Source organism: Gavialis gangeticus, unplaced genomic scaffold (genome assembly GCF_001723915.1).
Source record: "Gavialis gangeticus isolate Ggan-Ray unplaced genomic scaffold, GavGan_comp1, whole genome shotgun sequence".
NCBI classification, from domain to species: domain Eukaryota; kingdom Metazoa; phylum Chordata; order Crocodylia; family Gavialidae; genus Gavialis; species Gavialis gangeticus.
In genome coordinates, this window is record NW_017729022.1 from 63,427,782 (window position 1) to 63,441,396 (window position 13,615).

General features: G+C 53.1%; 2 protein-coding genes across 2 annotated transcripts; one reads left to right on the forward strand and one right to left on the reverse strand.

Annotated features, from left to right (window-relative positions):
• Nucleotides 1-2,718: 2,718 nt before the first annotated feature.
• Nucleotides 2,719-9,139, reverse strand: GALR3 (galanin receptor 3). The gene is made up of 3 exons (XM_019515235.1): nucleotides 8,444-9,139; nucleotides 5,286-5,663; nucleotides 2,719-4,431 (listed from the first exon to the last, which is right to left on the reverse strand). The coding sequence occupies exons 2-3, from the start codon at nucleotides 5,657-5,659 to the stop codon at nucleotides 3,549-3,551; spliced, it is 1,257 nt and encodes a 418-aa protein (XP_019370780.1). The 5' UTR covers nucleotides 5,660-5,663; nucleotides 8,444-9,139; the 3' UTR covers nucleotides 2,719-3,548.
• Nucleotides 9,140-9,676: 537 nt separating this feature from the next.
• LOC109296029 (noggin-like) lies at nucleotides 9,677-12,078 on the forward strand. The gene has a single exon (XM_019515236.1). The coding sequence runs from the start codon at nucleotides 10,735-10,737 to the stop codon at nucleotides 11,539-11,541; it is 807 nt and encodes a 268-aa protein (XP_019370781.1). The 5' UTR covers nucleotides 9,677-10,734; the 3' UTR covers nucleotides 11,542-12,078.
• The last annotated feature ends 1,537 nt before the right edge of the window (nucleotides 12,079-13,615 follow it).

Genomic DNA, 13,615 nt, shown 5'->3' on the forward strand with positions numbered 1-13,615 from the left:
TGCTTGCACCTGCCCTCTCCCCATAGTTCTGTGGCACATGTCAGGTCTGTTTCTTCATATACACCCCTTGGTTGCCTGCGAGCCCACCAGGGAGATCCCTGCTGTGTGCAGTGAGTATGCCTGGAACACAGCAAACAGGCAAAAGCACAAACCAGGCAGAGAAATCCAGCAGCATTTATTCATATTGCACAAGGGAGAAATCCCAGCCTCACTTCCTGAGCCATAGCCTTGTGCCCCAAGCCCTGGAGATCACATCTGACCCTCCACAGGCAGAGCACTGTGGGATGTCCAGCCCCTCATGTGTCAGCTGGGTTAGAAACGGCCTTTTAACTGGGAGTGGAGTCAGGAGCATAAGTGTATAGCTGTCATGATGATGAGATTGTGCCACTTTGACTGCATGGGGGAGGGAGCAGCAGTCAGAACAATGGTGACTCTGTGGAGAAGAGGGACCTTGGGTTGGGGGTACAGAGATACTGGGGCAGAGATTATCATACTAGGGGAACCATGTTTTGAGCCTGGTTTTCCCAACGGTTCCATCCCACCCACCAATCCCATTCCCATGCTCTCCTTCCAGGCACTTGCAAACCCCATCATGCAAAAGAAGTCTGATGACAGCACTGAGGAGACAAGATTAAAGTAACCACACTTGGATATGGCAGGCTGATCTGCATGGTTGGATTTGCCTTCTCCTTGGGGTGTATGTCAGGACCAACTTGTGCCTTGATGCTTGTAAACTTGCCTCTCCCTCTCACTGGCAGCTGGGTTCCTCTGGCCGGTCTGCCATCCCTTCTATTTTAGTGTCATCCACAACTTGGATCAGGGTTGTAGTCGGACCAGGGAAGCCCCTGACAAGGTCATTAGGCAGCACACAAAGGCAGGGTGGCTTGGAGAAGGCCACCTGGACAGCATTAAAACTAGCCAATATAATCGCTAGAAGAGTATGCTTCACCTGCGGGACAGAAGCAGTCAGGAACCCCTTTGGCCTCTGCTTTGACAGGGGCAGAAAAGAGACGGAGTCTCCCCACAAAGATTCTTCTAGTTCTTTGTGGAGCCGTTACTTCATTGGGCAGGGAGTGATCAACTTTTTCTCATGGGATACCACCCACACTGACCCAGTCATGCTGGCACTGACTACTGGGAACTGCCGAGCCAAGGAGATACTACTGGACGCAGTTCAGAGAAGGGCCAGGGGGAGTGATTTATGAGAGGAGATAAATGCTACTGAGCTTGGTTAAACGGTGATTGAAGAAATAGAAATACAATGGTTCCAGAGACATTTTAATAGTGTAAACAAGTGGGGAGAGGGATTATTTAGGGTGGAAAAAAGTGGGGCAGCTGGAAGCTCCATGGTTTGGGACATTTACTGCTGAGCTGTATAAAGCACTAAAGTGTGCCCTCTGGGTGACCAGGGCTGAGGGAAGTGACTTGATGATCTTAATAGATGTTTCCATTTCAAGCTCCCATCATTCTATCTTCAAGCAGGGGGAGGGGAGACGGAAATGTAATAAAATCAAGATTTGCATTTTTGATGTGCTGTATAAGAAATCATTTTAATAACAGGGTCTGTGATCAAATTAATCTAAACAGCTCTTCGTGTGAGTTGTGGGTTTCCTTGCAGTTGAGGTTTTGGAGTGGAGAGGCAAACAAGGCCCTGTCTGGTAAAGAGCAGAGAATCTGTGGGAGGAGGATTTAACCTCAGGGCATGAGCTGAACCTGCTTTGAAACATTGGGAAAGACGGACCCCTGGACAGGAACCAGAATTCCTGGCAGGGATGGGAGGGACACACTGCTCCAGTTCTGCCAGTGAAGGAAGCTTTGAATTGCTCTAGGTCTGTCTACACATGATATTAATGCTATAAAGGCTTACTGCACAGTAAAATATTGTGCAGTAAGCCTTCCTTGGCAGCACATCTACATGTAGAAGCAGCCTGGTACAGGGTGGCTCCTACCCTGCTCGCCCCCACACCCCCCCACAGCACCCAGAGGGAGCTCCAGGCTCCCCGGGGATGCTAGCCTGGGGGCTAGAAGGGGGAGTGGGGGCAATGCACTCAGGGTGAGGAGAGCTCTGCAGTAGCTCCAGTAGCTGTCTCCTGGCCCTGTGCACCTCTGGAGGGGTCCTGATGTTCAGGGGGCCAGGAAACAGCTGCCACTGCAGAGCTCTCCTGGCTCCATGCACATGGGGACAAGCCTTCTGCCCACTGTGGTTTCCTCCCACAGCCAGGGGCTGGCCAGGAGCTGTCCTGCTTCTGGGGCAGCTCCCAACTAGCCCCTGGCTGCTTGAGGATTTCCCTGTCCAGCTGGGGCTGGCTGGAAGCTGCCCCAGAAGTAGGACAGCTCCTGGCTAGCTCCCAGCTGGTCAGGGAAGCAGAGAGCTCCTCATTCCTGGTGGTGCTCAGCTCCAGCTCCTGTGGGGAGCTGGGTAGCACTGGGGCAGGACTGGGGAGAGAGCTACCCAGTCCTGGTGCTTCTTGGCTCCTGGCGGGAGCTGGGAGCTGAGCAGTGACAGGACTGGGGGAGTTACCCATTCTCTGTAGCCCCCTGGTGTTGAGGCTGACCAGGAACAAATTTGTCAATCTTAAACAAGATCAGCATCTTCACATGTACTACTGTGCAGTTAGTTTACTACTAAACTACATGTAGACAGTGATGCTTTACTACACACTAATCTACTGCGCAGTAAAGCATCTTGTGTAGGCATACCCTCTGTGTGTGTCTCTCTCTCTCATACACACACACACACACACACACACACACACACACACGTATCCCATCCCCATCCCTACCCCAAACAAAAGCACTAACCTTCTTTAAACATACAACCACTAGCCCCACTCACACTAGTGCTCTGATGTATGCACAAGAGGCTATATTTTCTAGTAGCATGTACTAATTTTGATTACCTCAGTTTGGGGATTCCTAAGGCACCAGGGTCACAGTCAACATGAGTGGGTATGTTTGAAAATGTAGACTTAACTGTGTACAGCAAGAATAACACCTAGGTACCTGTGAGTACTGAAAACATGCACATGAGGATTATAGAGGGGTTGTTGAGGATCCAGTTAATCTGAGCTGGGAAGCTCAGATCCACTGAGGTCCAGTATGCATGCAGGGCTTTGCACTATATCATATCATATATCATATCATATCTCATATATATATACTAGAGTGTCTTACATGGTGGCAAACTTCTTGTTTTCTGTTCTCCCTGCCTCATATGGTCAATACAGTATCCATGGGTAGCACCAGTCATCCAGGTGAGCCTTGTTCTATCATATCCTTTATTAATCTATCTGTAGGCACTGATGCTTTGAGTTTTCATTGGCAGATTCCACTTCTCCCACAGAAATGGTGTGGGTAGACAGATGGGAGTGCAGCATTCATAAGGGAGCCACAACAGACCTTGGTAAGATTGACAGACACTCTTGGCAGTTTGGCTGTATTCAGGATCACAGAGATGAGTTCAGTTTCCACTGACATATCATTTCATCTTTTCAAGACCAAAGTAGGGGTTCATTCACTGGACAAAGAGCTTCTCTCTTTCATTGATATCATCTGCAGTGGACAGTCAGAAGATCCTGAGTCCTCTCTGGCGGGGTTGTGGGCAATGGGTTGCTAGTTGTTGTAGAGCTTTTTTCATCCAGCAGTCTTCTCTGTACAGTGTTTGGTAAATGATGCGTCCAGGCCTCAGGGAGTTGGGTGCCTTCAGCATCTCTCTGCAGCAGGCCTTGGCAGTACCTGGCATTCTCCTCCTGGATCTGGGTGACCTCTGTGTTCCTTCCAGAGAAACCTGCAACATGGTTGGGTAAACCACTGGCCACATGGACTTTGTTGCTGGCTCTCTTCTTCTTCCTGTTCTTCTTCTGAAAGAGAAGGCAGGTGAAGACTTGCTTGAACCTCTTTCGGAAATGCTTGGAGATGAGGGCATAGACGATGGGGTTGAGGCAGGAGTTGGCATATGAAAGGCAGTGGGAGGCCAGGCGGCAGGCATAGGTAGCTCGGTTGAAGGGGAAGTGGCCAAACCAAAAGCACAGGATGACTAGATGGTGAGGCATCCAGCAGAGGCAGAAGAGGATGGCCACAGCCACAATCATCTTTGTGACTTTGCGTTTGGCTTTACGAGACTCTGAGATCCTCTCAATGGGATCTACAGAGGTCCACAGGAACTTGATAGTCCTGGCATAGGCCAGGCTCACAACCACCACAGGCAGGAGGTACCCAAACACGAAGGTGAGGATGTCCAAGATCTTACGGTGTTGGTCTTCCCAGATGGGGACACAGAGAGGCATGCCCTGGTAATGAACTATCTGGTAGTAGCTGAGGTAGGGGCCCGCAAAAAATACTGATAGAGTCCAGATCACCACAATGGCAACTCCTGCATTCCTGGAGGTGCGAAGGTCCCGGGATTTCAGTGGGTAGCGGATGGCCAAGTATCTGTGGGGCAGGGGCGACATTTACATGAAACCGAAGAGAAAGCAAATAAGCAAGCTACCACTTCCATGCTGTTCTGTGCATCCCCCTTCTGAGAATGCCAACTCCACCAGGGCCTCCTGCTGTCTCCCCTCCTCTGCCCTAGAAAAGGAGGATTACAACTAATTTACCCAATACTCAGGACCACCTAAACCATCTGATCTTCCTTCCATCCTAAGCACTCTTCATCCCTGTCCTTCCATCTCCTATTGGACACCTGGATCTTCCTCTATCCAGCCCCTGGAGGGTTTCTTGTTTCCTGGCTGCTGCCCTGTGACATCATGCCCTGACTGAGTATTGCATACCCCTTGGAGAGCACAAAAACCCAATCTCAGATCATTTCTGTTTGGAAGAGCAAACCACCCTGTCCCCAGGGAGGTAGGAAAAGGCTTGGGTTATCAGACTGAGGGAAAGCTTATTGGGATGTATGTATGTGGGGTGGAGGTGAGACAAGGAATAGCAGAGAATGGAGGAGGAGAGAAAAGAAAAATGGGGGGGGGAGATAAAGACAGACATCCAGTTGGAACTGGGGAAGGGAGGGGATTTCTGCCACTTAGCAGAGAAGGGAATGAGTGGAGGGAGATGGAGGCCTGTAGGACTGATCATGGTGGATCTGCTGAGGTAGGTGTGGAGGGTAAGGGAGGATGTATGGTGCTGCACAGTCCCTGTCACCAGATCAGGAAAGGACAGGAATGATAGATAGACCCAGTGGATGAACACCAGGTGGGTGTCCTAGGTGGCTTGTGTTAAGAAAGTCCCTCAAATTCAATGAAGAAGCTTCCAGGCAGGGCAAGTGGGGACACAGTGAGGACACTTGCCTGTCAACAGAGACAGCGGCTAAGGTGAAGCTGCTAGCATACATGGTGAAGTAGATGAGGAAGTGCACCGCTTTGCAGGCAAAAGGGCCAAAGAGCCACCCGTCCAGTGTGTAGATGGTGGCTTGGAAGGGGACGCAGCAGATGATGAAACAGAGGTCTGCCATGGCCAAGTTGAGGATGAAGAGATTGGTGGTGTTGTACTTCACCTGGCCATTGCGCAGCAGTACAGCCAGCACTAGCCCATTCCCCACGGTGCCCAGGATGAAGATGAGGGAAAAGACCACAGGCACAATGATGCCTGCAGCACGCATCTCCAGGCTGCTGGAGGAGGAGGAGGTGTTCCAGCTGCCAGGCATCTCCTCGTCAGAGAGCATGAGCCTGGCAAGACAGTGAAAAGAGACAAATGGCAGGTTCCCCTGTACTCATGGTACATCTCAGGCATGCCCATCAAAGGTACGAGATACACAAACTCCTCTCAAAGAAAGCCACTGTGCCTAGGGTCAACTTGGTTCCTACTCAGGGGTGGCTCTTTTAATGCCTCACTGAATAGGGTACTGTCTATGGGCCTCTGGGTGTGAGAGACCCCAGTGTGAGTCTTACCTATGTTATACTATGGGCAGTGGTGACTTTAGACCTATGTAGCTGCAAAAATCCCTTCTGTTCCAAGAGCCCAACATCCTACTTCCATTGAGCCATCCTCCAGAGCCCTGTTCCTGATTCCCTCTGCATGGTCCTGTTTGACTCCAGTGGCCATGGTCTATGTCAGGGTTGAATTTCATAGCAGTTTTCCCACTCCCCACTTGGAAAGCTGTGCTTTGGCTCCATCTCCTGGCTCCTGCTCCATATAAAGGAGTGTCCCTAGAAGCAAGGGATTTACCACTGCCTGACAGAAGTTGGAGGCACATTTGGGGGTATTGTAGGTACTGGGTGGTGGTGAGACCTGGATCAGAAGTGGAGAGGAAGCTGGCTAAGATGCTCTACATGGTTTCACATTGATACTACAACAGCTGGGATCGGCATAATGACACCTTAAGGGAGGTGCCTGAGGTGGAGTGGTATTTGGGCATCTAGACTTTGGTGGTGGGGGAGACCACAAAAGGTGGGCACTATCCCACAGGAGCCCAGCAATGGGTGCTAAGCTGCTGTACCAAAAATGAGAGGTCACATTAAGGTCTCTGACTGATGCACTTCCCTCTCCCTGGTCCAATCTTCCCTTGGATATCAGTAATGACGGCATCCAGCGGTGCAGAACTCCTCCATCCACAGTGACGTAGCTGGCAGGAGAGGTGCTGGGATCAGCCAGTCAGGATTTGCTTGGCTCTCGGTCTCTGGCAGCCCCTGAATGTGCAGAGTCCCTCTTTCCCCATCAGTTAAAGCTGCAGGGCGTCAGTACCAGCTCTGGCGCCAGCCCCTAGAAGGAGCCTCTGCCAGGCACCACTTGACCCTCTTTGTTTCACTGCATTCCCAAAGCCATTAACCCTCTTGGGATTTCTTGTTTGGGTGAGTTTTAATCTCTGCTTTCACTTGCCTGAGCACAGCGGAGACTGGAGGGAAGGTTGGGGTGGGGGGAGAGGAATCCAACTCCTAATCAAGGCCAATGGCTGGGAGGTCTGTTGGCCAAGGGGCTATACTACCCCAGAGGGGAAGGCTTTTACGCTGATACTAGTACAGCATTTCTCAGCCTGTGGGTCACGGCCCAGAAGTGGGTCCCAAGAATATATGAAATGGTCACGAACAAACTTTAAAAATGGATTCTCCATTAAAGGAAAAAAGTGGGAAGCTGTGGCTTTTCCCTTGCAGGCTGGTGGAGTTCCAGCCTGCAAGGGGCTGCTTGGGGACCCCACTCGCCACACACCCATGCCTTGCTCCACACACTGGGGCCTGGGAGCAGCAGGTCAGGAGTAAGGGGCACTGGGCCGGGACTGGCCGTCGATGTTTACAAATGGGTCCTGGTACAAAAAAGACTGAGAGCCACTGATATAGTATACATGGCTACCAACATCAAAAGTAACACCTGGCAGTCCTGGCTCCCTCTGCCCTGTCCCACCCTGAGACAGTCCTCCCCATTTCCTCAGCCCCAAACCCTATTTTTTTTCCAGGCAGAAGCCACGTCCTTGAGGTCATTCTGTCCCATGCCAGGGAGCAGGCTGCCTCTGCTACGTTTGAAATAATAATCGTATGGCCCCGTAGAGGTGAATCAGAGAAAAAGAGCCCAGTTCTTGGGCTCATGGGGAAGGCAGTGGGAATGCTTTTTGTGCCTTGGGTTCTACCTCGTGTGAGTCACTTCACTGCTCTGTGCCTCTGTTTCTCTTCCCTCCCCTCTCCCCCTCCCCACTCTTCTAGTTCACTTGTGAGATCTCTGGGGCAAGGACTGACTTTCACTACGTGTATACATAAAGTGCCCAGACCCCAGAGCAGTACAGGAATGCAAAGCATTAATCATTAAGAAGCTTAATTAAACTGCACAAGCAGTGAGTACCCTCTAGTATTCTGATGGCTTCCAGAGCCTCACCTAGACCCCTGTCTCAAGCAGGACATTGAGTAACAGAGCACTTAGCCACTGATGCATGGGCATCATCTCTTGTAACAGCAGTTCTCATTATTATTATATCCTTGGAGCAAAGTGCCAGTGAAATAATCCTGAGAGAAGGATGCTGTTACCTAGCAACAGCTGAGACCTGATTAACTCCCTTACGGGTATCACAAACCCCTCAGTCCCAAGTCCTCTCCTGACCTTACCTTGAAGGGATCATGTCTTTCATCCGTCTTCCCCGAATCCTCACTGGGACATGCCAGGAGACTGTCTCTGCATTGCTGGCTCTGATGTCCCTCTTGTCCCAGAGCGAGAAGGGACTGTTGCTGCACCTGTCACCCACAGGGTCCCCTCTGCCCCATGTGGGATGGGCCTAGCTCTCCTGCCTAACACCCCCAGAGACCATCTCTGCACTGCTGACTCTGGGTGCCCCCTATCCCACCCCAAGGGGCTGTCCATGGAGGTCTCACCCACCGAGTCTCCTTTGCATGACAGTGAGAGAGGTCTGGCTGGGCAGGAGTGGGGCGGCTGGGGAAAGGGAGGCCTCTGCCCTTCTCCAGCCACTGCCTCCCCACCCTGCCAATAGAGCCCTGCCCTCCCCTCCCTTCAGAAAAGCTGGACTCACCTTAGCGAGGAAGATTGCTCAGGGCTGTGTGCCTCACTCCAGAGAAACCCTCAGCCCAACCTGGGCAGCACCAGCGAGGAGACAAGAGCATGGAAGAAACAATCCCAGACTGCTGCTGTGCCCCTCTCCCTTCCTGCCTGTCCCTCAGTCAGGGATGCAGAAAACTCTGAGTTTGAAGGAGCAGTGTTTCTCCCGCTGCCTCTCTGCCTCTTGCCTGTGCTCAGCACATTGCTCTGCCCTGGTCTCTGCTTTCCTCTCTTCTCTGCTCTTGCTTTCTGAGCCCATTGATCTTTTTTTTTTTCCTTGAGGTTGGATTTGGAGTTAACCCCCCTCTACCCAGTCTTTCTCTCTGGGTCCATCAGCTCCTCGTCCTTGTAGAAGATGCCTGACAGGATGCGGGGTGGGCACTGCAGAGGGTAATGGCTTCGATAGCTTGGTAAGAGCAGAAGGAAGGAATGGGACACAGATTCCTACAGACCCTGCTGAGCTCCATGAAGACCTGTTTCTAACATAGCACTGATAGGAAATACTAGCGCACCAGCAACCCTAATCAGCCTTCCGACCCATTCCCACTCGTGATCACTGTGATGCAGAGACTGAGCTCCCCAGACAACAGAGTTGCAAGCTGTTTTCATTCCTGCCATGTGTAGAAGCCCAGGTCACAGACCAGCTTTCTGTTCCTCACATGATGGCAACTGACCTTGGGAAAGACGGAGATGCAGAAGATTTTCCCCTAGAGGAGGTGTTCCCCCCCCGGCTGTTCAGCTTTGCTGTCCCCAAGAAGAAGGAGCTGTGGCACCATGATAGGGGGATCCTGGGAGGCAAGAGGCTCCTCCATGGAGGAGATCACACTGCCTGGGGACAGCCAGACACACAGGCTGGGCTCTGGATTTGGTCATCTGGTGACTGTGAGGTTGGAAGAGCCAAAGGGAGGCTGTGGCTGTGCCTTCCCCAGCAGGAGTTGCTGTGCCCTTTGGGAGGGGAGATGTATGGGGCTTGAGAAGGGGTGGGGTGGGGGTGAAAACACAGGCCAGCATGCCATGAACAATATGATCCCAGGCACACCACAGCTCTATGCCAGCCGCAAGAGGGGGTAGGTAGGGAGGGGGAGGGCAATGGCTGTGTAGAGGCCAGTTAAATGCATATAGTTAAACTCTACTGCAGCAAAAGAGAGAGATAAAGGGACCCACAGGCTGGCTCCTTTGTTGCAGTGAACCCAGTACTCATGTTGCCATGGGAATGGGATTGTTTGCAGGCTGGTGGCCTTGTCAAGGAACAGCTCAGGTGAGTTGTACTTGGCGGCTGGCTCTCCAGCAGGGCTTCAGAGGAAAGGGAACCCATGTCTCTTTCAGGCACGGCTTCTTCCACCCCACAGCCTGAAACACTGGGCTGGGAGACTGAAGTGTGGAGAAGGAGAAAAAGCATGTACGAGTATCTCCCCCACCTCCACTCACCACCCCTGCCCCTTCCCCCCAGGCTCCAGTCTGGGCTGTGTTGCTGAGCTGATGCATCCCATAAAGATTCAGAAGGGAAGGAGCTACCCCAGACGGCAGGATCAGTGCTGCATGGAGGCAGCAGCCAGCTATTCAAACACATGACACATGGCTCCTGGCTTTGAAGTCTCTCCCTCACACCCCTCACTGCTCTCTGTTCTGCCAACTCCAAGAGCAATGGTACCCCGACCCCCAGCAACAGTGGCTATATCCTGCATTGTGTCTAACACTGGACATTACACTCCAGTAGCAGCCCCTGCATCTCCTGCTGGATCTAGCAACACCTCCCTTCCTTGCCTAATGGCAGCCACTGCTCCCTACAATCTGTACAGCCTCTGCAGTCCTTTGTGCACCAAATGGGTATCATTGTACCTCAGTGTTCATTACTTCCCCAGTGGCACCTTCCCTTGCAAGGTCTACCAGCACCCACAACACCAAGAAACCCCAGCAGCACCAGCTACACCTCTACAGCCAGCAAAAAATATCTTTACTCCTGACACCCAGCAAACACTGCCCTTGCACCCCCAGCTACAACTGCTGCAGTCAGCAGCTCCTGCTGCCCACACAATACTGAGCTATGCCCCCCCACCCAGGGGGATGGGGGTTTCCCTCTGAATAGTTGGCTGATGGTTGTGTCTCTGTGGGCTGCAGCAGCATCTAGTATCAGCCTGTAACTAGGGTAAAGGGGAAGGATTTCTCTTGGCCAAAGGGATCCAGTGATAACCAGAGGGAGGGGACTACAAATGTGAGCCTGCAGCACAAGACACTCAAGAGGAGACCTGCAGAGCTGCGCCCATCATGGAGGTCAGAGCATGGCTCCTCTGCCTTCTGTTGCCAGGGACAGTGGCCCAAGGGTCTCTGTCCTCTGGAGCATCCTTCCTTTCCCAGGAGGGAGAGCTCTTCCTTAGCGAGAACCCCCTGCCACCAGAGAAGACCAGTGAGACATCCTCCCACAACTCTGATGTCTACCTCATCCGAAGCAAGCCGTCTGCCCACGTGAGGCCATATAGCCTGTCCCTCGCCCCTGACGACTACCACTATACCCCCAAGCCCAAGCATCTCAGGGCCCCCCGCCTGCTGAAGCTGCTGGGCTCCTCCTACGACCCCTTCTGGATGTCCCCGGAAGACCCACGAGGCCGCAACACCAGCCTGGAGGAGCTGGGCACCCTTAGCCAGGACCTGGCTGATGGCACCAGCCGCTACCGGAGAAAGTTGCTGCAGGCAGCAGAGGATTTGGAGTTCCCCCTTCTGCCGGTCTCAGAGGAGGGGCTGCCAGGCAACCTGAGCCAAGCCATCACCCACCACCTCCGCCAGTGGCTGGTGGACAGCGCCACTTGTCACCTGACCTCGTCCTGGGTGGACCTGGGGCCTGTCTTCTGGCCACGGTGGGTGCGCCGCACAGAGTGCGATGCCTCCCACACTCGCTGCTCCTGGCCGCCAGGCATGACCTGCCACCCTGCCCAGTTCACCCACATCAAGCTTCTGGTCTGGCATTGCTGGGCAAGCAGGGACCCAGGCATGAGCACATCCAGAGTTATCCAGCAGTGCACCTGGAGACAGATCCCTTACCCGGTGGTAGCTGCATGCAAGTGCTCCTGTCGATAGCTGAGGCATGAGGGGGAGGAGGAGGGCACTCCTTCCTCCTTGGAAGCTCGGCTCATGGGTGTATTGCTGCCTTGAAGGGCTTGCTGCCATGTCTCACTCACTGGAAATAGCCTGTGCAGCTGGCTGGAGAGGCTGATCCCACCATGCAGAAACAACAGACAGAAGTTTTCATGAACCAGCAAGATGCTGAGAGCGATACCCCTGAGACCCCGCTGACCACAGCCCTTGAGAGCCAGCACCCTCTCCACAGAGGTTGAGAAGGTGGAACGTGGGTGGATCATCAGGACTTGATTGTTGGGGGAGCTGGGACTTGGAAAGCCCTGCCACGGCCGAGGGAACGAAGCCGAGACCGGAAGGAGGTGGGAGTCAGAGGCGCCACCCTTTCTCCTGTGTTTTCACCCATCACACTAAGTAGGATCTAGAGCTGAAGTAGATAGGTGCGCTGGGCTTCGCAGGCTCTAGGGAAATGTCAGGGATCACTGTCATTGCCCAGGAGCCCTGCTGCTTGCATGGGGAAATAAAACTACAACAGGTGAATGCGGTGGTGTCTGTGGTGGTCATTAGTTACCTGGAGCCCAAATGCTGTGTCTGCTGTGAGAAACCAGCTGGGTTATTAGCTGTGTGGCACAGGGAGCCATGCCTTTGCCCACTGGCTGGCATATCATGGGAGCAAGCCCCCACTTCTGCCTCCTGGCTTGTCCCCAGTACACACACGGCAAGGCCAGTGCAGTGGGGGGTGGGTGCTGTGCTGTGCTGTGCAGCCAAGCCCCCTGGCTCTGTTGGGCTCCTCCTGTGGACAGAGCAGGGCAGCAGCCTGCTGAGAGGAGATGGGTTTTTTTAACCTGGTGGGGCTGATCCATAGCTCACTGAAATCACAGGATCTTTTCCACTGATTTTGGTGGGCACTGGGCTGGGGTCTCTTTCAGGTGATACCCCACATGGTGAGATGCCAGGGGGTAACTTTTCCTTTGTTTCCAGAACAGTTTCCACTGTTTTCCAGAGCAGTGCCAGAGAGAGGGAAAGGCCCCAGTCTTGGAGGCCACAATGCATTGTTTACCCAGGGAGTCCTTGTGTGAGCCTGTTGTTCCCACTGGTTTATCTGCTGTGAAGGACTTGGGACGGGGGTCAGCTCAGTATCCCGACACAGCCCAAACAAACCAATTCAGTGCAGCCCTGTGCCTGGGCCTGCCACAACTTCAAACCCTGCGAGTCCTCCTGGCTCTCTTGTGTGAACTCTCGAGTGCAGGGTTGGTCTGCTCTCCATGGGCATCAGTGGGATGCGAAAGCCAGGCACAGCTCCTGTCATGGTGAAGATAGTGCCCTGAGCTCAAGAGGTAGGAGCATCAAACCCATGCTGAATGAGGTACAGGCAACTATCTGTCTCTGCTCTCAGGAACCCCCGCGCTGGAAGAGCAGAGGGTGCTGAGAGACACTGGCAGAGCTGTGCATGCTGGAAATGGAGGCAGAGCTGTAGGTTAGGACTGCTATGCACTGGTGCAGCAATGGGCTTGAGAGGAACTGATTGGGCTGTATCAGCAGAGAGCGAATTTAGGTGCTTTGGAGAGGCCATGGGGAAACCAGGACTGGAGCAGCGTGCTGCATGCATGCGTAAATGATGTCAGGACTCGTGCAGGTTCTGCTTCAAGGCTGAGGTGCACAGGGGATTTATGGCATGAGGTAGGACTGGAATGGTGGAGTGGGCTGTAGTGCAGGACAGAGGTGCATGGGCTCAGCTGTAGGGGAGCCTTAGAGCACAGCACAGGAGGGGTATGCCATACCACACAGAAGTGCCTCAGTAGAGCCAGGACTAGACTAGCAAGGGTACACTGGCCTAGGCCCAGGTATTCTCCTGAGCTGTGCAATTTCTGCAGTCCTGCAGGGTGGAGGCTGCAGGAAAACTGCATTGCCTGCAGCCATGTGATACATCCTGTCAGACCAACCTGGTGGCCTTTTACGACCAGGTCACTAAATCATTGGATGCAGGGGTGGCAGTGGATATAGTTTTCCTAGACTTCAGGAAGGCTTTTGATACTGTCTCTCACCCCATTCTCATTAGGAAGCTGGGGGACTGTGG